General features: G+C 47.4%; 2 protein-coding genes across 5 annotated transcripts in view; both read right to left on the bottom strand.

Annotated features, from left to right (window-relative positions):
- The window catches only part of ZNF425 (zinc finger protein 425), a 370402-nt gene extending 367344 nt beyond the window's left edge, over positions 1-3058 (bottom strand). Inside the window, exon 1 of the mRNA XM_050785828.1 lies at positions 3055-3058. The gene's annotated coding sequence lies outside the window, so the exon portion shown is untranslated. The remainder of the gene's footprint in view (positions 1-3054) is intronic.
- On the bottom strand, positions 744-26827 carry ZNF746 (zinc finger protein 746). Of its 4 annotated transcripts, none has more exons than XM_050785833.1 (7): positions 26504-26827; positions 23209-23508; positions 22994-23120; positions 21867-21980; positions 5141-5332; positions 4522-4647; positions 744-3407 (listed from the first exon to the last, which is right to left on the bottom strand). In XM_050785833.1, exons 1-7 carry the CDS (start codon positions 26525-26527, stop codon positions 2320-2322), a joined length of 1971 nt encoding a protein of 656 aa, XP_050641790.1. In that variant the 5' UTR covers positions 26528-26827; the 3' UTR covers positions 744-2319. The 4 variants fall into 4 exon arrangements, with proteins under 4 accessions (XP_050641790.1, XP_050641791.1, XP_050641792.1 ...); XM_050785834.1 differs by having other exon boundaries at positions 744-3404; positions 26504-26812; XM_050785835.1 differs by having other exon boundaries at positions 22994-23075; positions 26504-26812.
- Between the last annotated feature and the right edge of the window lie 279 nt (positions 26828-27106).

Raw genomic sequence — 27106 nt, 5'->3', positions numbered from 1 at the left:
CCTGGATTACAACTACAGGCATCACGATCCTTTCTTCACCTCATGCCCAGCCAAGAAAAGATGCAAGAGGCCAGGCGTGGTGGCTCACGTCTGTAATCCCAGCACTTTGAGAGGCCAAGGTGGGCAGATCACCTGAGATCGTGAATTTGAGGCCAGGCTGGCCAACATAGTGAAACCCCGTCTCTACTAAAAACACAAAAATCAGCCAGGTGTGGTGGCTGGCGCCTGTAATCCCAGCTACTTGGGAGGCTGAGGCAGGAGAATCACCTGAACTCAGGAGGCGGAGGTTGCAGTGAGCCGGGATTACACCACTAGACTCCAGCCTGGGCAACAGAGCGAGACTCTGCCTCAAAACAAAACAAAACCCCAAAAACATGCAAGAAGAAAGCATCCAACATCCATTTATCTTGGATACTGTGCAATTTTTCTCCCAGACTTTCCTATCTTCATGTATGTCATCTCCAATCATACACAATGTAATGACATAAACTATGTTTATATCCTGTTGGAAAGTGATTTGATGTGTTTTGATTCTCTCTCTAAATGTCAGTTTCTCTTCACAGAGTCAAATCTCTCTGGAATCTTCCATTCCTAGTTCTCAAGGTCAGTCACCTGTCTGGGTCCAGGTGACCAAGCCCAGAAGGAGGGCATTATGAAAGCTGACCGGAGAGCCCCTTGGAGGGCATGTTTGGGGGCATCAGTGACAAAGACACATGCCTAGGAACGGAACCCAACAAACCGCCTTGGTGCTGGTTAGGTTTTATTTTAACAGGATGTTTTCTCTTATTTTTCAAAATATCAGTTATATCAATATTAGAAGTGTAAACAGGTACAAAATATACAGTACATAGAAACAATTTTCTTAACTAGTCTACTGCCTAATAAAAGTATGCATGAGGGGGCTGAATGAATGGGCGCTGCCAGGTCCCTCCCTCTGCAGGGGAGACAAGAGGACCAGTGGCTGCTTCAACAAAACAGGAATGGATATTTGTGTGGTAGGAACAGCACTGTGGTCAAATTAAGAAATCTGGGCCCACCTTTATGATGTTAGATGCTGGAATGAACAAGCCACTTGGCCCCCATACCCAGTCTCATGAGCTGGGCCCTCCAAGTGCCCCCAACAGGTCTGAGAGTGCACATGCTAAGGAGACTAGGGCACAGGGGAGGTGGCTGCTACAAGCAGAAGTTCCTTCGAGGCCTGGTGACTGGACTCTTGTCGGTGTGGGACAAATATTTTAAGAGGGAAAACCTGGAAATCTCTGCTTTCCCACAATGATGTTCCAGTAGGATGAGACGTCTCGCCTGTGGCTCTTCCCCACTCATGGCACACCATGTGTACTCACAGTGAGAGGCCGAGGTGTGTCCCCTCTGAGCGGTTTGCACCTCTAAAAAGAAATCCCTGTCCTGCTGCTTCCCAAGGTCACAGTAATGATCAAATGAGATGCATTTTGAAAATGAGAAACCACCATAGAAAGTGAACAGGAGACACAAGCATCTCCCGGAGTGGGAGGCAGCCCCAGGTGGGGGTGGGCGGCCAGGCTTTGCTCCTGGGGTGGTGCAGCTCCCCAGTTTCAGCTTCTCCATCTCTCCAGACCTAATGCTGTGATTTCTGACAACTCGTCCTTATGAGGCCGAGGAGTCACACACTAGGAGACACCACCAGGTGCCCTTGGGACAGGTACTGCAGATGGCCTGAAATAGAGAAAATTGGGGCCAGCACTTTTGGGGGACCTTTTCAGGAGAGGCAAGCTGGGAAATGCAACCGCTATTCCTGGAGGGGTCCTTCCTGCTGCGCTGAGGTGTGCTCCAAGGGACCCAATGGCCCTCACTGCCCAAGGGCTTGGTGCTCTGGGCTCACTCAGCCCACCTGGGCAGAGCAGGGGCGCCCACGAGACCCCATCCCCAGGAGTCAGTGGGCCAGGGGTCCCCAACTGCTAACCTTCCAACACACTATCAGACTCAGTGACATAGTGACAGAAATGCAAGCCCTGAAAACCAAAAGTACCTACAAAATTCAAATGGCCCTATTACTATTTTCCAGCTTTTTCCTCAAGAATTAAAAAAAAAAAAAAAACAGGTTTCCAATTAAATTACTTAAAATTCTACAGCGCTCCCATCTTCACAGAGAATTCTACTTGGTTTCGAGGTGGCAGCTGTCCTGGTGGATAGTTTCTCCTTCTCCAGTGATCATCAGTTCAGCAACTTGGACATTTGGGTTCTCCCCGTCCCGCGTCTGCCTGAAGCTTCCACGCCGCCCTGCTGCCTGCACACGGGGCTTTTTACACGTGCGGCCAGCCGGGGTCACGGGGCTGGTGGTGCTCACATGTCCCCGCCATCGGTGGGTCCTAGGACGCTGAGGCCACAAGTCCAGTCGGTCACAAGGTCTGTGGAGGCCAAAGGTCCTTTGGAGGCGGGGCTCTTGAACGGGTCGGGTGGTGCGGGCGGCGTCGGGAGTGGCTGGCCTCGGGCCGGGGTCTTGGCGCCCGCCGCATGGTTGCGCTGGTGCTTGCGGAGGTGGTCCTTGCGGATGAAGCTCTTGCCGCAGACCGTGCAGGTGAAGGGCCGCACGCCCGTGTGCGTTCGGTAGTGGTCGATGAGCTTGGAGCGTTCGGTGAAGCGCTTCTCACACTCGGTGCAGGGGAAGGGACGCTCGCCCGTGTGCAGCATGCGGTGGCGGATGAGGTGCGCAGGGCGCGTGAAGCAGCGGCCGCACTCCCCACACCGCAGGGCGCTGCCATCCCGTGCGCTGCCCCCACCGCTGCCGCCGCCCCCGCCGCCGCCGCCACTGCCAGTGCCAGGGGCCGACCCGTCGGGCACCCCGCAGCTGCGCTGGTGCGCGCTCAGGCTGACCTGCAGCTGGAAGCTCTTCCCACACGTGGCACAGGTGAAGGGCCGGCCCCCGGGGGGCGCCGCGGGGTGCTTCTTCAGCCCTGGCTTGTGGCCAAAGCCTTTGGTCCGGCCAGGGTATTTACAGGGTTCGTTGAAGGGCCTCGGGGCCTGGCTGGGGTCCAAGACGGCCTCTCCGTTATCTGAGGAGTAAGGAAGCCCCTCCGGCCCCGTCCTCGGGTTCAGGCCCACTGGCGGTTTACACCGGAAATTCCAGCCCCACCGGACCCCCCCGAAGAGCCAGTCCCCAGGAGGGGTGTCCTCCTGGGCCACAGCAGGGCTGAGCTCACTCATGTCCCTCTCAGGCCGGGCGGGCTCTCGCAGCCCCAGCACAGGGTCCTGGCTGGGGAAGGAGCTGCCCTGGCTTTCCCAGGCTCCTTCCTGGGCAGGACTAGGGAAAAACCGCGTGGCTTGGCCTGGTCCAAACAGGGTCCCGTGAGCCTCTAGGTCAGTAGGATGTACAGGTGTGGCCACCACCTCCTCTTCCTGGACTTCTGTTTTTATTACAATTTTTACATCTGCTGAGAAAGACAAAAAGACAGATACTGACCTGTCCCTCACCTGCTGAGCGAGCCACGATCTGCCACCATCACTGCTCAGCAGCTGCTTGGCCCCACGAACTCCACCAAGGCCCTCGTGGCTGAGCCCAGAGGGCAGCTCAGCAGAGCAGCCTGGTGGTTGTGAGGCGGCCTCCCACCGGAGGACACCAGTGTTCTGGCACCTTCACCACAGGAAAAGCCACCAGCATATCTGCTCCCCAGGTTCCATTTTTCAGTGTGGTTGTTAAGGCGAAGCATGAATTGATCCTCAGAAAGGAATTCGGACTGCTGCAGGTACTGTGCCCCACTGCAGTGCAGGGAATGGAGGTTCAGACAGCCCCGCCACACAGCAGCTGTGGGCTGCAGGCAGTTCCTAACCCACAGCTCATCTGTGAATGCCCACTTCACAGGTGTGAGGATTAAACCAGATGACATGTCTGAAAGTGCCTTAGTGAGCTATTTGACATGTAGCAGCATTCAATAAATGGACCCACTAGCTAATGATAAAAATATTACTGAATGTGTTTGATTTTATGTAAGTGTACTTGAACTTCACATTCTGAGATTTCACATCAGGGATCTTGGCTATTAGCACGTGTTCTGGGTGCTAAAATATGACGTTATTAAAGTAACAGGTGACTGGGCTTTACAACAGAAGTAAACAGAAAGCTAACAGATAAATTTGGTGGCAGTTCTTCTGAAATCGGCTTTCAGACACCTGTCTTTGGTAGTACCAATATCTAAGAAGTGGTTTCAGTTCAGTTTTGTTTTCTTCCATGCCAGAGAGAAGCCACAGTTGCTTAAGCCTGGGGAGGAGGTATATCCTTCAATCGATCAGCTTATTAGAATACACCACTTAACACCATATGAAAAAGCAACAGACTGAAACATGGATGTCCTCAAGAAGGGCTGCGGACGCCTATGATTTGGGAAGGAGATAAAGAACAGAATGTGCAAAGGGTCATAAGAGTGCAGACACCCTAATGTCTATTGGCTGGAAGGTCAGAGCAGTTCACCAATGAAAATGAGACGCCTGGATGGAGGTACTCCCCACAGGCAAGCATGGCCCTTCCCTTCCTCCTGTTGCCACCCGTACCTTCTGTGGAGGCTGCTGTGTTGAGCTTCAGGGTCCCGTCCGAGCATGCTGAAGAGGGATGGTGGGGAGGGAGATCCGCCTGCCAGGAGGTAGGTGGGATGGTGGTGGAAAAGTTGGAATGGACACCTGTGATAAGGGGAGAACAGAGCCTGTGGGTTAGGGGAGGGATGGGGAGGACAGAAGACTGCTGGGGAGGAGAGCAGGCTAAGCTCTGAGGTCCTCCCCACTGGGGGCTTTTCTGAGTGATCCCGGTTCTTTTGTCCCCCACTCTGAGGCACTGGGAAGCTCAGACATCATCGCTGTGTTTCACACGGGCCCGTCTTGAATAGAGGCAGCCAGTGACTTCAATGCCCAAAGATGGGGCAAGAGGAGCGGCCGCACGGTTATGGAGGGGCCACTGGAACAGGGCCAGAGAGATGCCCAGGAACAGCATCTGCGACCTGAGAGAGGCTCGAGACAAGTCCTTCAGTACAGTCCCACCTTAAAATGGGAAAATTTCTAAAGTTGTCAGGTCGGAAGTGTTGAGGGCCCACAGCTCCCCCATGCTGCCATGAGCCCTCCCCTGTCCCTCCTGTGATCCCTGAAACTCATTCCTTATGTCCCTGTCTCAGCCACTTACCAGAGGTGGCGTCCGTGGAGATGTCTGCTGCGCCGGAATCCAACTGGCTGAGGCCCCAGGGCTCCTCCCCGATATCTGGCTGCCCGGCTGCCCATGCCTCCACGCCCAGGGCCTGCTGCTCCTGGAGCTGGAGCTCACCCTCCTGCTTGATCTGCATCAAGAGGTCTGGGGCAGGAACTGGGGGCCCCGAGCCTAGGAAGGGGAGTGAGTGTGAGGATACAGCACCACGGCCCCAAGAGGTCTGGGGCGGACACGCACCTAGCTGGAGAGGTAGACACAGGGGCCTTACAAGGGTCCAACAGCAAAAGAGCCTGGTGGGAAGGCAGGCAGCAGCAAACAGGATGGGGGCCTAGGGCAGAGCCTGAGGTCACATGGTATTGGGAATGCAGGTAGGGCAGGAAAGGGTGAGGTGGGGGAGGGGAAGAATACACAAGCACCTTCTCAGGGCTAGGCTGCCAGTCCAGGGGGAGACTGAGTTGCCCTGGGAATGGCCTGCCCTCACTTGAAACACAGAAATCCTGGACAAAAGTGAACCCCAAGTCCCCCCCAAAACCTTACCCCCCTCATATATTTAAGTGAGTGCAAAAGAAAAGATCCCAGAGGTAAGAATGACAGAGAACACACAAAGTCCAATCAAGAGTTACAGTGGAAGGCAAGCGACCTAGAGTTATTGGAATAGGATACAGGCCTTAGGGGCTGGGCTTTCATGTCCATGTGAGGCTGGGAGTGTGGCCGAGCCACCTGCCTGAAGCCAGGAGCCATAGGCTGTGGCCTGTCTGTGAGATGGGGACTAGGAAAACTCCATCTGCCTGCGGGAGCCACCAGGAAGCAGCCTACTTTTCCAGGGCTATGTGTGGGAAAGAAACCCATAAAAACTTGGAATCCCATGTCCACACAGAATTCACACTACCCACATGGGCAGACACCATAAACTGAGAAATTCACAGAAAAACTGGCTGACAGCCATAGCAACTTAGGAGGCCCCAGCATGGGCAAATGCAGATCTGCCTCCGAGGGGCACCCACACAATGCAGTCCACAGGGGGCTCCTCAGGGAAAACTAAAACCAGAAGAAAAACTAAAACTTACAAAACAGAAGAGGTGCCAAATGGCCATGATAGTCATGGCAGAGTTCACTCCCAAGAACTACAGAAAAAAAGGAGAGGCTGAATGATACAGTAACCTAAGTATGTCTAAGATCATCAAAGAGATAAAGAACAGAATCTTTAAGGCAAGAACTGTAAATTATTTTGAAAAAGGTAGATTTGAAAAAGAACTCAACATTCTACAAATGACAGAGGCAGTTATGGAAATGAAAAACTCAAATGGATGGCTCTGGCTCAACAACAACAGACTGAACACAGCTAGAGAGAATATTAATGACTTGGGAGAGAGATCCAGGGAAATAATCCAGAGTACAACATTGAGAGATAAAGAATGACAAAGGCCGGGCGCGGTGGCTCAAGCCTGTAATCCCAGCACTTTGGGAGGCCGAGACGGGTGGATCACGAGTCAGGAGATCGAGACCATCCTGGCTAACACGGTGAAACCCCGTCTCTACTAAAAAATACAAAAAACTAGCCGGGGCGGGGGTGGCGGGCGCCTGTAGTCCCAACTACTCGGGAGGCTGAGGCAGGAGAATGGCGTGAACCCGGGAGGCGGAGATTGCAGTGAGCTGAGATCCGGCCACTGCACTCCAGCCTGGGCGGCAGAGCGAGACTCTGTCTCAAAAAAAAAAAAAAAAAAAAAAAGAATGACAAATACGAAAAAGTTAAGAGACATGGAGGATAGAATGAGAAATTCCAACACATGCTGGTAGAAATCCCAGAAGAAGAGAATGGAGAAATGAGTAATGGCAATAGGTAAAGAAATAATGGTTGAGAAATTTCCAAAACTGACGGCACTGGGAAGTCCACAGTTTGAAGAACAGACCAATTCCCAAGTAGGTAATAAAACAAACAAACCGCCGGGCGCGGTGGCTCAAGCCTGTAATCCCAGCACTTTGGGAGGCTGAGACGGGCGGATCACGAGGTCAGGAGATTGACCATCCTGGCTAACACAGTGAAACCCCGTCTCTACTAAAAATACAAAAAACTAGCCGGGCGAGGTGGCGGGTGCCTGTAGTCCCAGCTACTCGGGAGGCTGAGGCAGGAGAATGGCGTAAACCCGGGGGGCAGAGCTTGCAGTGAGCTGAGATCCGGCCACTGCACTCCAGCCCCAGCGGCAGAGCAAGACTCTGTCTCAAAAACAAACAAACAAACAAACAAACAAACAAACAAACAAACCTAGACAACATTCATGTGAAATGGAACCATAGGAAAGACAAAGAGAAAAATCTTAAAAGGTACCCAAGAGACAATAATAACATTCAGACTAAGAGTAGATTTTCTTCAGCAACTAGGATATCAGAAGATCATGGAATATCTTCAAATGTTGAGAGAAAACATCTGTCAACTCACTTTATGAGGCTAAGACAATTTTTGTTGCACAAACTAGAGGGGTTGTATATGAACAAATTTAAAAAATAATCTCATATATGAACAGATATGCAAAGATTCTAAATGAAAGAATTACAAATCAAACCCAGCAATATATTTTCAAAAAAGAAAAAGACATAATATATTATGAACACATTGGGTTTATTCTGAGAGCTCAAGGATAATACTAGAAAATATAATGAACAAAGTTAAGATTAATAGCAAAAACAATAATCATCTCAACAGATGTAAAAACAACATTTAGCTCTTCTATTTTTGACATATGGCTGGCTAGATGTGCAAAGAAACAGAAATTCCTCCCAATGCGGAATATCTAAAATTGCTGAGTAGGCTGGGTACAGTGGCTCATGTCTGTAATCTCAGCACTCTGGGAGGCTGAGGTGGGAGGAGCTCTTGAGCCCAGGAGTTTGAGGCTGCAGCGAGCCATGTTTGCGCCACTACACTTCAGGCTGGGTGACAGGGTGAGACCCTGTCTCAAATAAACAAACAAAAAAAGCCAGCCTAGGCAACACAGAAGACCCTGTCTCCACAGAGGGGAAAAAAAAAGTTTTTTAAAAAAAGTTAGCCAGGCATGATGGCATCCCCTGTGGTCCCAGCTACTCAGGAGGGCCACTGTGGTCCAAAAACTTCCAGGTCAAGACTGTAACTTGAAGTGGTCTTAAGTCTGCACTGGCATCAGATGACCAGCCAAGGAACACATACACATTCTCAGGAGGAAAGCATTTTAAACACAACTTTCAAATAATCAATGAGATTATTTACAGAAGTAAAAAAGGGGAGTGAAAGTATGAGGAAACAAGACTATCAAAACTGACCAAATTTTGAAAAAGAATCAAATGTAACTTTAGAGTGGTAACAAAAATAACTGAATTTTTTTTTTTTGAGATGGAGTCTCGCGCTGTTGCCCAGGCTGAAGTGCAGTGGCACAATCTTGGTTCACTGCAACCTCTGTCTCCCAGGTTCAAGCAATTCTCCTACCTCAGCCTCCCCAGTAGTGCTGGGAGTGCAAGTGCACGCCTCCGGGCCCGGCTAGTTTTTTTGTATTTTAGTAGAGATGGAGTTTCACTGTGTTGCAGGCTGGTCTCGAACTCTTGAGCTCTGGCAATCTGCCAGCCTCGGCCTCCCCAAATGCTACGATTACAGGCGTGAGCTACTGTGCCTGGCCAATAACAAAATTTTAAAATCCAATGTGTAGGTTAAACAACAGAATGGAAATGACTGGTGAATAGTGAACTAACTAGAAGATAGAACAAATTATTCCAACCTTGGCCAGGCACGGTGGCTCACACCTGTAATCCCAGCACTATGGGAGGCCAAGGAGGGCGGATCACCAGGTCAGGAGATCGAGGCTAACATGGTGAAACTCTGTCTCTACTAAAAATACAAAAAATTAGCCAGATGTGGTGGCGGGCGCCTGTATCCCAGCCTACTCGGGAGGCTGAGGCAGGAGAATGGAGTGAACCCGGGAGGTGGAGGTTGCAGTGAGCCGAGTCGCACCACTGCACTGCAGCCTGGGCAACAGAGCAAGACTCCATCTCAAAAAAAAAAAAAAAAAAAAAAAAAAAGGCCAGGCGCGGTGGCTCAAGCCTGTAATCCCAGCACTTTGGGAGGCCAAGACGGGTGGATCACAAGGTCAGGAGATCGAGACCATCCTGTCTAACATGGTGAAACCCCCGTCTCTACTAAAAAATACAAAAAACTAGCCGGGCGAGGTGGCGGACACCTGTAGTCCCAGCTACTCGGGAGGCTGAGGCAGGAGAATGGCATGAACCCGGGAGGCGGAGCTTGCAGTGAGCTGAGATCTGGCCACTGCACTCCAGCCTGAGCGACAGAGCGAGACTCCGTCTCAAAAAAAAAAAAAGAAATTTCAACCTCAACATAGAGACTGAGCTGAAAATATAAAGAGGGGTTCGAAGTTATAAAGGATAATATGAAAAAGCTCCAGAATAAAAGGTTAGAGAGAAAGGGGGCAAGGCAAAATTCAAAGAGGGAAGATAACACATTTTCCCAAATCGGTGAAACATTTTAGTGATTACAGCAGGATAAAAGAAAATAAACCCACATCTAGACACATTGTAGTAAAACTGCAGATCACCCAAGACAGAGACCTAAAAGCAGAGAAAGAAAAAATGCAGATCATCCACAAAGGAATCCTGATTAGACTGATGGCAGATTCTCAATAGCAACAACAAAAGCCAGAAAAAAGGGGCAAATTATCTTCAAAAGCTAAGAGAAAATAACACTCAAGCTAAAATTATGTCTTTCCACTACAGTTGTCCCTTGGTGTCAGTGGGGGATTGGTTCTAGGGCACACCATGGATACCAAAATCCACAATGCTCAAATCTCTTATATAAACTGGTGTAGTATTTGCATATAACCCACACACATCCTCCTGTATACTTTAAATCACCTCTAGATTACTTATAATACCTAATACGGCATAAATGCTATGTAGATAGTTGTTACTCTGTATTGTTCAGAGAATAATGACAAGAAAAAAGTCTGTATATGTTTAGTAGACACCTTTTTTCCTGAATATTTCAAATGTGCAGTTACTTGAATCCACAAATTTGGAACACATAAAATACAGAGGACTCACTGTATAGGGATGGAATAAAGATATTTTCACACATATAAATATATATAAACTCATATACACACACAAAGTGAGGATTCATTACCATCAGACCCACAAAAAATAACTTCTAAAGGAAGAAAAAATTTCTAAAGACTCCTCTATAACAATAGAAATAGAATACATTAACTGTCAAATTAATTAAAAATAACAAAAGTTTGAAAAGGAAAAAACCTAAATGAATAATTCCCAAAGGAGGGGCAGGAAAAATACAGAAAAGGCAGAACTAAAGATTAACAGCACAGTTTAAAATGGTAGAAAATAATCCAAATAAACTAATAACCATAATCAATGTAAATGGTCTAGACCAGAGCTAAGAAGAAAAAATAATGTGAACCACATATCTAATTTTAAGTATTCTGGTAGTCATGTTAAAAAAGTAAGAACAGGTGAAATACATTTTAACAGTATATTTTATTTAGCCCAATATATTGAAAATGTTATTTCAAAATCAATATAAAATGATTTATATTATTTTATACATGCATGTTTTGTACACATGGCTTGTTTTTGTACATGGTTTTTGAAATGTGGTATTTTATCCTTACAGCACATTTCAAGTGCTCATGTGGATAGTGGTTACTGTTTGAATATTTAACAGGTAAAGGTAAAGATTATCAGACTAAAACCAAACAAATCCCCCAGCTATCTGCTGTTTTCAAGAGACATACCTAAACAGAAGGACGCAGAAAGCAATGTAAAAGAATGAAAGATGTACTAAGCCAGAACAATGTAAAGAAATGATTTAGCTATACCATATCACATGAAATAAACATTAAAAGTAAAAATATTCATAGAAATAAAAAGCATTACTCCATAATAGTAAACTAACCAGGAAGATAAAATAATTCTCAAGTTTTTTTTTTTTTTTGAGATGGAGTCTTCCTGTCACACTGGCTGGAGTGTAATGGTGCAATCTCGGCTCACTACAACCTCTACTTCCCAGGTTAAAGCGATTCTCCTGCCTCAGCTTCCCGAGTAGCTGGGATTACAGATGTGTGCCACCATGCCTGGCTATTTTTTGTATCTTTAGTAGAGACGGGGTTTCACCATGTTGGCCAGGCTGGCCTCAAACTCCTGACCTCAGGTGATCCACCCGTCTCAGCCTCCCAAAGCGCTAGGATTACAGGCGTAAGCCACCACGCCTACCCAATAACTCTAATTTTTTAAGCTTATAATATAGCTTCAAAATAATAAAGCAAAACTGATAAAACTCTAGGGAGAAATGAGCAAATCCATTTTTGCAGTGGGGGATTTTGATGTATCTCTCTGTAATTGATAAATCTAGGTAACTAAAGGTTACATAAAATTTGACCAACTCTACCAGTAAACCTGATCAAAGGGACCGAAATAGATTCCAAACACAGAAAACACAAGCTTTTTAAGCTACACAGAGCATTAAAGAAAAATGAACACTTTCTAGGTCATGAAACAGACTTCAGCAAAATTTAAACGACTAGTATTTTACACACTGCATTTTCTAGCTACAACATAATTAAGTTTGAAATCAATAACTCCCATACATACTAAAAATTTTAAATATATTGCTTTCTAAATAATCTGAGTCTAAGAAAAAAATCGCAATGAAAATTAGAAGATATCTGGAACCCAATATTAATGAAAATATTGTCTATCAAAATGTATGGGCTACAGCTACAATGGTACTCAGAGGAAATGTTATAGCCTTGTATGTTTATATTAAAAAAGAAAACACGGGGGCTGAGAGCAGTGGCTCAAGCCTATAATCCCAGCACTTTGGGAGGCTGTGGCAGATCACGAGGTCAGGAGATTGAGACCATCCTGGCCAACATGGTGAAACCTCGTCTCTACTAAAAATACAAAAATTAGCTGGGTGTGGTGGCTTGTGCCTGTAGTCCCAGCTCCTCAGGAGGCTGAGGTAGGAGAATGGCTCGAACCCGGGAAGTGGAGATTGCAGTGACCCAAGATCGCGCCACTGTAAGCCTGGAGACTGAGCGAGACATCGTGTAAAAAAAAAAAAAATAATAATAATGTGGGTCAAAAATTAATGTGTTAAACAGTCAATGCAAGACATTAGAAAATAAATAACATTTAAGAACCTTTTCAAACGTAGAAGGAGATAATACATATAAGAGTATCATAAACTAATAAAAGAGAAGACAAAGATAGAATATAGTTAGTCAAAGTTGGTTCTTTGAAGAGACTATTAAACCAATTCACCTCTAGCAAGATTATCAAGAGAATGGGAGAGACAGCACCAATAACCAATTGGAAGAATGAAAAAGGGAACATAATGATAAATGTAGCAGAGATTTAAAAGATATAGAGGATATTATATTATTCCAAGTAATTTGAAAACTCTGGGGAAACTGACAAATTCCTAGAAAAATTTCAACCTGCCAAAACTAAAGAAGAAATAGAAAACCCGAATAGTCCTATAACTAAAATAAATTAAATCGGTAGTAAAAAATCTTCCCCACCAAGAAAACTTCGGGCTCAGGTGGCCCCACTGGTGTTTTCTACTAAACATTCAAGGAATAGATAATTCCAACATTACAAAAACTCTCTGAAATTTAAAAACAGAATGAATACATCATAGCTCATATTTTTAATACCAAAACCAAACAAAGATGGTCTGAGAAAAGAAAATTACAAGCCCATCTTTTCCATGAACAAAGATTCAAAACTTCTAAACAAAATAATTAGCATACAGCAATGTACATAAAGGATCATGACAAAGTTAGGTTTATTCCAAGACTGCAAGGTTGGTTCAACATTAGAAAGTAACATAATTTGCCTTACTAGCAGGTTAAGGAGAAAAAAACGCATAATCATCTCAATGGATACCAAAAGAAATTATATAAAATTCAAGTCATTACTGTTAGAAACACCTAGCCAACCACAGACAAAGGAAACTTCTTTAGCCAGATAAAGGATATTTGTAAACAAAATCTTTAGCAAATATTATACTCAATGTGAAAAGTTAAAAAGTGTTCTCTTTAAAATCATGAACCAATAGGATACCTGGTATCATCATTTCTATTTAAGGATTTTCTGGGAGTTCTCAGTCAACACAATAAAACAAGAAAAAAAACCCGTAAATATTTAAAAAGAAATTATTACTCATAGATATGATTAACTTTTCAGAAAATCTGAGAATGATTAGACAATTAATAGAAAGGTTATTAGCATTAATGAAAATTTTAGTAGGGTTCCTAGATCGTTAAATAAATGAAAGACAACTATATTTTTATATATTAATACTGTGAGGTTTTTGAGAAAGCCTATCAATTACAATTTTTCTTCCTTATCAAGGGTCTTAACAAACACAGAAACAAAACAAAAAGGAAGACAGGTGAGGCTAAGCTATTTTTATTACTGATAATTCATGGCATAATTCTGCATAAAGGGCAGAGACATTGGAATGAGCTCTTGTGATGGGAGAAAAAGCATTTAGAGAGGAGTATTCTCTGCCCTCAAGTCCCCAACAGCAACAAACAGAAAATGCAATTTGGAAAAAAGATACCACCAACAAAAGTGATTTTTTTTTTAAAAGAACCTAGGAATATATCTAATAAAATATGTCCAAGACCTTAATATAAATATAAAACTTCACTGCGACATTACAGACAAACCAAACGGAGTGACTTAGGACATTCACAGATAACATGACTGAATATAGTAAAAGTGTCAATTCTCTCCAAAATGTTAATAGATGGAATGCAATTGCAACCATAACCCCAACTGGAATTTTTCATGGAACTTGATAAGGCAATTTGAGGGTTTATCTGAAAGAGCAAAGGGAAAGAAGAGCCAAAGTGTAGTGAAAAAGAAGCAGGGTCTCCACCTCAGAGCACCACAAAAGTCCATTTCTGAAGGATGAAGAACTTGAACATGAAAGATGAACTCTGAAAACCTTTAGTAGGAAATACGAGAAGGTGCACTGGTGCGCTACAGCATTGAAGAACGTAAACATTTCTTAATTGTTTAAGGCACAAAAAGGATAAACCATAAAGGAAAGACTAGTAGATCTGAGAACTTTAAAATGAAAAGCATCTGTTCTTTAAAATATACCACAAATGGAAAAGATAACAGCAACACACATAGTTGACAAAAAGATTAATATTTAGAATACGTAGAGAACACTTACAGGCCAGGCACGGTGGTTCCTGCCTGTAATCGCAGCACTTTGGGAGGCCGAGGCAGGCAGAGATCACTTAAGGTCAGGAGTTCAAGACCAGTCTGGCCAACATGGTGAAACACTGTCTCTACTAAAAATATAACAATTAGCTGGGCGTGGTGATGCCCACCTGTATTCCCAGCTACTTGGGAGGCTGAGGCAGGAGAATTACTTGAACCCAGGAGGCGGAGGTTGTAGTGAGCCAAGATTGCACCACTGCACTCTAGCCTGAGCAACAGAGCAAGACTCTATTAACAAAAAACAACTTAAAAAAATGCAGAGAAGACATAAACACACATTTCACAGAAGAGGAAGGACAAATAGCTCACAAATAGAGGATGTAATGTTCAATCTCATTAATTAGGAAAATCCAAGTTTTAAACCATAAATTTTAAACCATTTCCCTCACACCAAATGGGCAGAAATAAAAACAGCATTTCCCAGGCTGGTGAGGATAAGGTGTGATTGGAACCCCCAGGCCCTCCTGGGAATACCAGCCGGTATCCCCACCTGACATCACCTGGAAAAGTTTGAACACGTGTCTCTTCTTTCCTATGGCCCAGCAGTTCCACTCCTGGATCTACACCTAGAGAAACTTTTACATATGCATAAGAATGTTCACAACAGCAAAAACAGCTTAAAAAAAAAAAAAAAAAAAAAAAAAAAAAAAACAACCAACACGAACACCCACCAACAGTAGAAGGAAAAAATACATTGTGTTATGGTCATAAAATACAAAACTGTAAAGTGCTGAAAATCATGAAAATGAATGAGCCACAGCTCATTAACATGGATGGCTCTCAAAAACATAACAGCAAATGAGAAAACCAGGTTAAGGAAGAGCATATGTGGTATGATTCCATTTATAAAAAGTTCAAAAGCAGGTAAAACCAAATGTATTACTTAGGATACGTACTGAGGGAATAAAAATGTAAAGAAAGGCAAGGGACTCTATTTCTGAATTTTCAGTTTATGTACATTATAAAAGGAAGGAAGGGGTGTGATCAGGGAAGGACGGGGGTCCAGGAGGTTCAAGCTGTGGTCTCTCTCTCATGCTGGGTGTTGGGAATACGGGTTTACTACTCATCTCTAAACGTCACATGAATTTTGTTCTGTATGTATTTTGTTTGTTGTTATATATAATACACAGTAACAATGTTGTAAAACAGGGGTCCCCATGCCCCGGGGAACCTGGACTGCACAGCAGGGGGTGGGTGGAAGACGAGTAAGTGAAGCTTCATCTGTATTTACAGCCACTCTCCATCGCTGGCATTACCGACTGAGCTATGCCTCCTGTCAGATCAGTGGTGGCATTAGTCTCACAGCAGCGCAAACCCTATTGTGAACTGTGCATGCGAGGGGTCTGGGTCACACTCCCTTCTTATGAGATGGAACAGTTTCATCCCCAAACCATCCTCCTGGTCCCCAATCGGTGGAAAAATTGTCTTCCATGAAACTGGTCCCTGGTGCCAAAAAGGTTGGAGACCGCTGTTTTTAAAGAAAGAAAACACAATATTTTTAAAAAGGAAAGCATCTGATACAATATAACACTTGTTTGCAATAAAAACTTTTGGGTAGCCTGGTTAGAAAGAAATGTCTTTAACAGTATTTTCAAAAGCCAAAGGCAAAAATCATACTTAAGGCTGAAACTCTAGAAATATATCTTGTCCACAGACAGGATGCCACTATCACTGCTGCTATTCAACAATGTCCTAGTCAAACTGCTAAAGAAGAAAAATAAAGTTATAAAAAGTTAAAAAGCAGACACAATCTTTGTATGATTTGTAGAGGATATAATAATCTACATAAAAAATCCAAGAGAATATAAAGAAACAAACCATTAGACATGAGAGCGAGATTTTTTTAAAATAAAAGTCAACAGCATACCTGTACACCTGCAATAACTATTAATACATGTAATAAACTGTAAAAATCCCATTTATAATGAAAAACAACTATCAGGAGAAAACTGTAAAATCTTATTCAAGCACATAGAAGGAAGCCTTCAATAAATGAGTCTTCCAGTGATTAGAAAGGCTAATGTTGTCATGAGAGCAATTCTCCAGAAATTAGACTGTAAAGTAAATGCAATTCCAATCAAATTTCCAACAGGATTTTCTTAGGAACTTGACATACAGATCCCAAAATTCATATAAAAGAACGAAGATCCAAGAATAGCCAAGACAATTTTTTGAACAACAAGTAGAGACGGATTAGTCTACTAAATATCAAGGTTTATTATGAAGCTAAAAGAGCAAGGTGTTGGTGCAGAGACCGACAAAGAGACCAATGACACAGAAGAAAGCACCCAGAAACAGCCTTGTGCACATGCAGAAACTGGCTCAGGACAGAATCGCATCACAAATCAGTGGAGAAAAGCTAACACATTCAGCAAACTTTGCTGGAAAATCAGACCATCGTTGTCGGAGGAAAAACTGAAACCCTTCCTTGCAAGCTACGCACATTTTAATTCTAGATAAATTAAAAACTTAAATTTGAAAAGCAAAACTTTTAAAAATTTATAAAAAAAGAGAGAATATCTTTCTGACCTTGAGTGAGGTAAGCAAGGATCTCTTACTACAGAAAAAGCACAGATCATAAAGGAAAAGACTGACATGTTTGACTCTTTCAACAGTGAAAACTTGCATACAAGAACTATAACGTTAAAAGACCTACCACCAACACGGAGAAAATGTTTGTAATGCAAATAATAGACAAAGGATTCGTATCTAGAACACATACAAAGAAGCCCTGAATCAATAAGAAAATGAAGAATATCTCAACAGAAAAAGAGAAGACAATTCACTGGAGAAGCAGCCAAATAATCATATAAAAAGGGTGCACATACTCACTAACAGTAGGGAAAATACAAGTTGAAACGAGAGGCCATCTCACCCCCATCAGGTTGGCAAAAATGTAATTATGGAAACTGGGCAAAGATGTTAGGAAGCAAGTTCTAGGAGCACCTGTTGGCACTGGGTACCCCGGGGAGGGCGATACAGTAGCGGAAAAGGTGAAATCAAGCCTACGACGTGGTAAGGCCACTGCTGGATCTGTTTCCTGGAGTAGCATCCCCACAGGGGCACAAAGAAACAGGCGCAAGAACGCTCACTACAGTATTGCTTGTGAGTGAACAATCAGAAAAAGTTTAAGTGCCAATCAGTGGAGGAATGGAAAATAAATTACAATATACTTGCTTCTGGAATATTAACCATCTGTTAAAAGGAATGAACTTGATCTACATGTATCAACATGGATACATCTGAAATACAGAATAAATGAGTGATAAATATAACAACATCTATGTAATTTTTCAGAACACAAAAAAACCATACTATATATTGTTTACAGCTACCAAAGTACACAGCAGACGTTTCAAAATGTGGATAGGAAGAATAAACACAGAAAATTCAGGACAAAGGGTTGCCCTAGGGAGGCCTGGGGGACCTAAAAAGGGATTTAAATGGTATCGGAAATACATTATTTCACACACACACACCACACACACACACGTTTTAAATTTTGAAACAGCATACATTCAGCAAATAGTTACTGAATTCCTACTCTGTACTAGGCAATATTCTAGGGTCCTAGAATGATTAAACAGATACAAATTTTTCTACTTTTGAAATTGACATTCTAATGGAGACCTGACATATGATGAATGTATAAATAGGAAACATATATATGACGTGACGCTGTGTGACACGGAAGACCCAAAGCAGGAAAGGAGGCCTGGAGTCCTGGGTGGGGAGGGGTTGCAGTACCGATGACAGGAAAGGCCTGCAGGTGGGACCTGCCTAAAGAGCACTCCCAGTAGAGGGCACTGCGAAGGCCCTGGCACAGGGCAGAGGGGACAGCAACGTGGATGGTGCAGCTGGGCAGAGTGAGAGAAAAGTGGAGGAGGTGAGCTGACGGTGCAGGTCAGATGGAAAGCCAGGACTTGGGTCCGACTTGGGTCTAAAAGGGATCACTCTGCTGGGCTGAGACGAGACTCTGGGGGATCAGAGCAGGAGGAAAGGGGATGGTGACAACCTCAGCAGGAGATAATGGACCTAGGTGGCAGAGCAGAGGGGACAAGGCCAAGTAAGAAGACAGACCTTTCAGCACCATGGAGGGCCCTGATAACCAAGGTTGGAGAGGTTTTGGTGGAAGAGGTAACAGAGTGGGAGGGAAGGGGCAGGAGACAGCAAGCGCAGATGTCCCCAAGGGGCTCTGCCACAAAGGGAAGCAGAGAAGCGGGCAGGGGCTGCAGGGGTAGAGGTCAAGGCAGGATTGCTTGTGTTGCCCTTGAGAAGGTGGCATGAGGTGGGATCTGGCGCCAGATTGAAGGAGGGCTTTGGCTGGAGGGCTGACAGTTTAGCAGTCACAGGAGTGAAGGCAGAGAAGGGGGCACAGGTGCAGGCAGATGGCGTGGGGAGGGCTGTGCGAGTGGTGTGTTTCTCTTTAATTTAAAAAAAAGGGTTAAAATATAAAACTATTCTCAGTTGTGCACCATACACAAACAGATGAGCTAGGTTTGGCCCTCAGCCACAGTTTGCTGGCCCCTGGGCTAAGGAGACACAGTGTGACTGTGTTGCAGAGCACCCACTGAAGTCGCTGGTCGTGAATGTCATGTGACACCAGCAGCCAGCTTACCTGGTTCTCTGCAGTCAGGTGCAGCTGTTTGGCTGCAGGTGCAGAACACCAGTGGATTTCACAGGTGGATACAATGACCAAAACAGGGGTAAGAGCGCCGAGGCTGTGTGCAATGGGGAACCACAGTGGTGGGCATGGAGGGAAATGAGGATGAACTAGGGCAGTGAAAAGGCAGCAGGGTTGGTGGCTTGCAGGTCTTGAAGGACTGGAAATTGCTGGAATCAGGACACCAGACAGGGAATTGAAGGCACGGCAGGAGGCGGCTGGGGAGTGGTGTGCTGGAGATGGAGATGGTGGGTGTGGTGCAGTCATTGTCATCACAGTCACAGATGGCTGTGGGATGGGTGGAGGGGGCACAGGACCATCCGCATGGAGGCTGCCATGGCCAAGACTGAGGGCAGGAAGAGTGACAAGAAAAGAGGGAAGGTCTGCAGAAGCAGCAAAAACACGAGGCCTGAGACCCAAAGGCAGGGTCTCTAGAGAGGGATTGAGGCTGGCAGAGGCACAATCTGAGGGGTCAGGACCCTGTCCCCGGTGGGCCTGGGCTTAGAGGGAGGCAGGGAAGAGGATGACAAGCACTCAGAGGGCTGCAGTCCCCTGGAGCTCAGTCCGAGCAGGGAGCACTCAGGACCTGGTGGGTCTGCTGAGCCCTGAGTCCCACAAGGCTCAGTGGGGGGATGTACAGGAGGTGAGAAGGGGAGGTGAGGTCTCACAAGGGATGGGCAAGGCCAAATGTGGCAAGGGATGAGCTGGGAGTCCTGGCTTCTCAGACAAAGGGGAGAGAGATAAAGGCCACACAGAATCCCTGCCAACAGGCTCAAGGTGGACAGTGGAGTTTGTGTCTACTCATCTTGTCTAATGGTGGGTAGAGGCCACCATTCAGGTAGAGCTGCTGAGTATCATACGATGCAGCTAGAGAGTGTTACGGGGTCTTACCAGTAACCAGCATATTTCGAGGCCCCTCTTTACTCTCGTTTAATCATGCTGTGGAAGTGAGGGAAGCCTCCACACACGGTGTAAATACAACGAAACCCACCTACCCAGAACCTCCCACCCAGGCTAGGAAGCTGGACGTGCATGGGTCGTAACCCTCTTTTCCAGCCCAATAGTATGTGTTCTCAGCCGTCTTTCTGTCCTCTAGCATTCAGCACTGTCCTTGACACCTAGAAAATTCTCAAAATACATCTGTAGAACTAAACTGTCAATGTCCTGATGACGACTAGCAAAGCGCCCAGCTCGGAACATGCTTCTACCCTTAGGAAAGTGCAAATCTGACTGAGATGAGATGATGAACATGGGGGAGGCGTTTAATTTCACACAAGTGGAGCACAGGAGGGCCTCTGCGGAACACCACCTTTTTAAGTGTCAGGCGAAAGCGAAAACCAAGGCAGGTGGGACGGTCAAGGGCGGGTCTTCTGGAGGAATCAGGGGTCGAGTCTTGCAGAGATGTGGTCTCCGTGGTCAAATGACCCAGCAGGTCTTCACTTTAGGAATTTGGTTTTTCTCCTGTGTCCACCTGTCCTTCCCTTAACTTTCAAAGGTGCTGACTGGCTCCAGGGAAATCTGAGACACTGATATCTGGTAACCAGATTCACCTTAAATAAATGTGTGCTTCTAATCATACCAAACCATAAGGCTGACCAATGGGTGTATGTTCTACAACTGCTATGGGTTTAAATTAAGGTTGGTTCTTGGAGGCAAGGCTGACTCTTTGCAAAGCTTTGAATTAATTTTGTTGTCAATATACAGCTGACCTTGAACAACATGGGTTTGAACTATGCAGGCCCACTTCTAAATGGATTTTCTTCTGCCTCTGCCACGCCTGAGACAGCAAGACCAACCCCTCCTCTTCCTTCAGTCTACTCAATCTGAAGATGACAATGAGGATGACCTTTATGATGACTCACTTCCACTTAATGAGTAGTAAATATCTTTTTTTTTTTTTGAGACAGAGTCTTGCTCTGTTGCCCAGGCTGGAGTGCAGTGGCACAATCTCGGCTCACTGCAAGCTCCGCCTCCTGTGTTCACGCCACTCTTTCTGCCTCAGCCTCCCGAGCAGCTGGGACTATAGGCGCCCGCCACCATACCCAGCTAATTTTTTGTATATTTTGTATAATTTTTTGTATAATTTTTTGTATATAACGCGGTTTCACCGTGTTAGCCAGGATGGTCTCGATATCCTCACCTCGTGATCTGCCTGCCTGGGCCTCCTAAAGTGCTGGGATCACAGGTGTGAGCCACCACGCCCAGCCTATTTTCTTTTCCTTATGATCTTCCTAGAAACATTTTCTTTTCCCTAGCTTATTGTAAGCATACACTATGTAACACATAGAACATACAGAATATGTGTTATTGACTGTTTGTATTATCAATAAGGCTTCTGGTCAATAGGAGACTATCAGCAAACTCTTTGGAGAGTCAAAAGTTATACGTAGATTTTTGGCTGCGTGGGACCGGGGGCTGTTGCCCCTGGCCCCTGTGTTGTTCAAGGGTCAACTATGCTCCTGCCTTCCCTCTCGGTGTCTTCCTCTCCCTCCCCTCATTCTGTTCCCTGCCTTTGTCTCTTCCTAAAAGATTAGGTTTGCCACCTGTTTCCCTGATAGAAAGTGTTCATTTCTGGAGCATTAGCTGAATAAGTTAGAGATTAAAATTCAACTATAAAAAACTCAGACATAAAACCTGTAAGTTTCCTGTTTCTCCTCAGCTCTCTCTGGAAAGATCACACCCTTTCTGGCCTTCCCATCTCTGTTTCCCGCACATCACCTGAGGCCTCCCTGGCCTTCTCCCAGCCCTTACCTGGACTCGGGTCCACAGGAACATCTGGAATCTTGGGGCCAGGGCGGCGCCAGTGGCAGGGCTCCTTCCCTTGTTCAATCTGGGAGAGGACCTCGGGCTTGGAGATGGCGTAGTCTGAGGAAAGACAGAAGGTTAGTTTTTGCCACGTTCCAGTCAGAGCTGGGAACAGTCAGCCCGGAAAACCAACAATAGTCTAGAAACGAAATCTCTTGATTGTCACAGAGCAGGAGCTTCCAACTGCAGGCAATTTTGCTCCCCAGGGGACATTTGGCAAAGTCTGGAGACAATTCTGGTTGTCGTGCCCAGGGCTGGGGGAAAGGTGATTGACATCTGGAAGGTAGAAGCCAGGGCTGCTGCTGAACATCCTACAATACAGAGGATGGCCCCCAACACACAGAATCACCTGGTCCCAAAATGTCAACAGTGCTGGGGTGAAGAAACTGCTGCAGAGCACGCATGTTACACAGCAGTGCACTTGTGCTGACGAAACATAACCTCACATCTGCACCTGCTCCTGTCCTCTCTAATAGGCCTCGCTGCCCTCGGCTCCAGGGTCACACAGAAACCATCGGGAAGAGGAAATCAGCCCAGGAAGAAACAGTCTGGGCCCTTCCTGGGCAGGATCAAACAAGGAGAGCAGCAGTAGCCCCACAGGCTGAGGGAAGCAAAGTTCTGAGGCGTGAAGACAATGTCTGCCGCAAGCAGCACCGTCTGCCCATGTTCTCCACTGACCTCCAGGCAAGTTGCCATAAGGGCCATGCATGTTTGTAGGAGAAGACTGAAAGAAAGAGTATTTCTCTAATGTGAGTCAATTACATACTGGATCTGAGAGCAGAAGGGGCCTTCCTGCTCCAAGTCAGCAAGAACAGAAAGGTCCACACCCTGGGCCTGCGTAGGAGAGAAGCCACCGCCTTTCCCAGCCTGGCATTCTGGGAAACTCAACACAAGGAGAAGGGAGCTTTTAACTCCATCACCCAGGGCTCATCTTTCACAAAAGATAACAACTTGCAAAGTCAACAGTGTTTTTGGTGATTTACATATCACTGTCATGAAAACAACTATGTGGAAGGAGAAGTTTGAGGACTTGCAAAATCCTATTTAACAGAGAAATGAGTGTCAGGTCTTACCCAGGGAGACCAGTGTCTCGTAGTTGCCCCTCATCACATGCTTGTAGAGCTCCTTCTGCCAGTCCTCCAGCTTGCCCCACTCCTGCTCGGAGAAATACACGGCCACATCATCAAACGTCACGGGCACCTAGAACCACAAGTGTCACACTCGCTCACCCACACGCTCACGGGTTTGGCCACTTGATCTCCCCAACTCCAAGGAATCCCAGGGCTACCTTCGGGGACTCCCCCTTGCTGCCTGGGGGCAGCCGCAGGATCCAGAAGTTCCTGTTGCGCAGCAGGTTCTCCACATTCTCCAGCCGCCTCTGCAGCAGCCCGTACTCCTGCAGCAGGGTCCCCAGCACGGCCCACTTGCCCTCTAGCTGGTTCCCGAACTCCACAGCTGTCTTCTCACAATCGGCCAGCTTCTTCTCAGCCATCCCAGTTCGACCTTCTAGGGAAAGCAGGCGAGCAGCCTGCGATTCAATCTTCCTCTCCATGGCCTGAATCGTGGCTGCCATCGTCCACGGAGAAATCTTTGAGAAACAAAAGAGAAACCGGCATCATTCATTCCACCCACTGACTTCACTGAGCCCCTCTCTCACTAATATGTGTGGACAAGTGGGGCTATCCCGTACCACATGCCAGATCTCAGGCTGGCAATCACCTGTTTGGGTATGTTAGGTCTATGTCTGGGTGGGTGCCTTTACTCCAGGTCTCTGCAGCACAATGCAGACCCTTCTTACGGTGCTTACCACCCTACACAGTAATTTCCTACCCACGCCTATACTGTGGGCTCCCTGAACATGGTATTGCATCTTTTCATACCACAGTCCTTGACACATGGCAGGTACCCAGTGCAATTTTGCTGTGTAAACAGTGACTTAGCATTGCTGGGCATTTTAGTGGAGAAATGGTAAACTGCAGATTTACTAGAGCTCAGCCTGCACCTCCCCTCATGATTACACAGGAACTGTCTACTGATGATGACCCAGCAAAAAAAACAGCTGGTTCACTGAAACGGCACAAACAAAAGTATTGCTCAATTTCTTTCTTTCTTTCTTTTTTTTTTTTTTTAAAGCATCTCATGTCCTCTTTTAATAAACATAAAAATATAATGGCCAGTTCCTCTTCCCCCAGGACAGTCTCATTTTGTCACCTTCCCATCTGCCCCTCCCCCACAAGCTAAAATCCCCATGACATCAAATCTCCATCAGTCCAGAGTTTTTTGACACTGCATGAGCCATACAAGATTCTTTCTCTTTCCCAAGTCCCACCCGCTCAAGGTAAAAACGATGGCCTCCGACATTTTTGTAGCTGTACCAGGAACAGTGACACACCCTGCAGCCTGGTGAGGAAAATGGACATATGCCACAAAGTTAGACTTGTATATGGGCAGCAACCATCTTAATTAGAGATGAGGGGCTTCCCTGTCATTGGAAATGTGCACATGGTGTATCAGTGACCGACAGCTGGGAAAAGGAAGAATGGGCACATTTTGCCTTGGGTAGGGAGCTGGACTGTTTGAGACACCTACATCTGAATGTGGGACCTACAGGGCAGAGAGGCGCTCCTGGTATCGGGACCTGAGATCAACGAGGATCAACGCCTCCTTACAACATTCTGCAAAATAATTCCTCAACAAAGGTCGGTGACTATTTCCAAAATGAAAAAGTGGCTACTAGAAACCAGTGTGGATTCACTTAGAGAAAGTCACTGAGAACTAGAACGTGGATGGACACCTCAAAAAACAGAGACAAAAGGAGAGTTTGAGCAGAGGCAGAAAAAAACTTGCCTAGGACAGTGCTGAAGAGACTATTTGGAGGGAAGCAGGATGCAAACAAGGTAGGACTCTAAAGGGTCTTCAAGGCTGGGAGGTTCTGGACAAGCTGAACTGTTTCTAGGCGAAAACCCCAGTGTGGGTGGGAGTCTTGCTCTCAAGTAGTAGGTGGTCCCGCAGCACCTGGGTGGGCTGGCTTGGTTCTGGGCTTGAGTCCACCCTCCACCTAAGGCCACTGTTCCTTCCCTCACCTCTCCTTTCTCAGATCAATCCCTGTCACGTGATCCCAAAGCCAAGAGTTTACTCCAGAAGCTTCCTTTCAACTGGTCACCAGCTCCCCATCCACTGAAATCCTCCCCATCCTCCACGTGCATTATTACGGTCTTTGTGTGGCATGAAAGGGATCTCCACATAAACTACTTTATTAAGAAAATATTAGTCTTTTACAGATGGACAACAAGGTGCACGGTTTTCTTACAATTCTGATGGGGCCAGGAAACCCTCTGTAAGGCCCTCACATTATGTGGTGGGAGGTGGCGACTGTGCGCTGCTCACTCCAGCCCAGATTCTTACTGTCTGGTGGCTGGAATATGTGGGGCTGTCCTTAGACTCCTGCCAGGAAGCCGAAATTCTTTGCTTGAGAGGAGCTGATGGTAAGAGGAGCGGGATCCCTCACCCACTGCCCACCCGCAGGATGAAGTCCAGCCATGCAGGCCCCTTCCTAGTCTCTCTCTGCAGACTCCTTTCCCACTGCCTCAAACCAAAACCATCTTCTCCAGGCTCATGGACTCCTTTCTGTTCCTCAACACGCCCTGCACTGTCCCATCTCTCTGCGCCTTTGCCCAGGCACTCCTCCCTCCCTGAAAGCACCACGGGTCTAGCTGGGCCTGAAATCCTAGCCTTCCCTAAAATCCGGGTCAAATCACAGAGGCACAGAGCATCAGGCCATGAGGGGTGGACAGCGGTACCAGGCGGCCCCCTGACACTCCTTCCCCGGGAGCCCACCGCAAGCTTCCACCTGGGCGCCAGCACTCACCCCTTTCTGTTTTGCACGATTATTGCCTACGTACCTGTCTGCTTGGTCCTTGAATACACGGAGCCACTGTGTGTCTTTTTTCACACTTTGCAGCTGGGTAATCCTGGGCAAGTTAACTTCTCTAGGCCCCGGGTTTTTCTTTTGTATGACAGAGATTAACACCAGTACCCACCCGACAGGCTCGCTGTGAGGACAGACTAACGCCTCAACAGGGCTTGTTCAAGTGCCTGGCTCTATATTCCCTTCCGAGCCGACCCCGGGGAGCTGCGCACGTAGTGGGTGTTGGTGTATGCGGATTCGAAGCCGGACACCTCCCAGGTGCCACCAGGCCGCTGCGGGGGAGATGGAAAGGGACCTACAGGCCGAGCGCCAGGCAGAGAAAGGAGCCGCGGGTGGGGGGGGGGCACCCAGAAGGAGGGGACAGCGGCTGGGGCGGGGGCAGGAAGCCCCGGAGGGCCCAAAGAACTTGGCGTGCGGCGGCCCCGGCGCGGGGTTACAACCGTTCCGCCAGCGCTCGGGCTCCGCTCATAGTGGGGACCCGGCCGACGGGCGCAGTAGGCCCCGGCGGACCCCGCGCCCCATTCGCGGGAGCCCCAGGCCCAGTGGTCCGGTCCGGACCCCGGAATCCCTCCCCAAGGCCTGCGGCGCCGTGTGCCGGGCCCGGGCCGCCCGGGGCCCCAGGCCGCGAGTCCGTGCGCGCGCGGGTCGCCCTTACCGGAGCCGCGACCGCCTCGGCCATGGCCCTGCGCTGTCCCGCCCGGGCCCGGAGGAAGTCGTCGCCGCCGCCGCGCGGCACCACGCAGGCCCGGCCGCCCGGTGCTCTCCGCAGGCGGCGCCTGCCTGGCCTTGCCTCTGTCGCCGCTCCTCGCTGGCTGCCCCTGCGCCGCGCCGCGCTGCCCGCAGTCGCGCCGCCTCCGTCAGCGCCCGGCCGGTCCACACTGCATCCTGGGAGCCGGCGCCGCGGCCCGGCCGACGAAGGCCCGTGAGGCTTCCTGGAGGCAGCGCGGCCGCACAGCCCCACCTGCAGCCCGAGAGGCGAACGGCAGGCGCGGCGCCCGCCTGCCCGCGGCCCCGCCCCGCCCCGCCCCGCCCCGCCTAGCCCCGCCCGCGGGGCCCGACGGGAGGACCTAGCGACCCTGGCCGACCCCGCGACCCCGGCCGGACTGCGGAGCGCGGGGGGAGTCACTGCACTGGCCCCGCGGCCCAGCCCGAGAATTCGGTTACCGAAAGGGTCCCCCTCGTGGGACCCGCCTGGCCGCGCCCGCGGGCGAGCACGGGCTTCCGGACAGGGCGGCCCCCTCGGCCCGGGAGGCCCGGC

This window comes from Macaca thibetana, chromosome 3, assembly GCF_024542745.1.
Source record: "Macaca thibetana thibetana isolate TM-01 chromosome 3, ASM2454274v1, whole genome shotgun sequence".
Classification (NCBI taxonomy): Eukaryota; Metazoa; Chordata; class Mammalia; order Primates; family Cercopithecidae; genus Macaca; species Macaca thibetana.
Note: the sequence above shows the minus strand (reverse complement) of the source record. Positions and strands in the feature narration are given on the sequence as shown.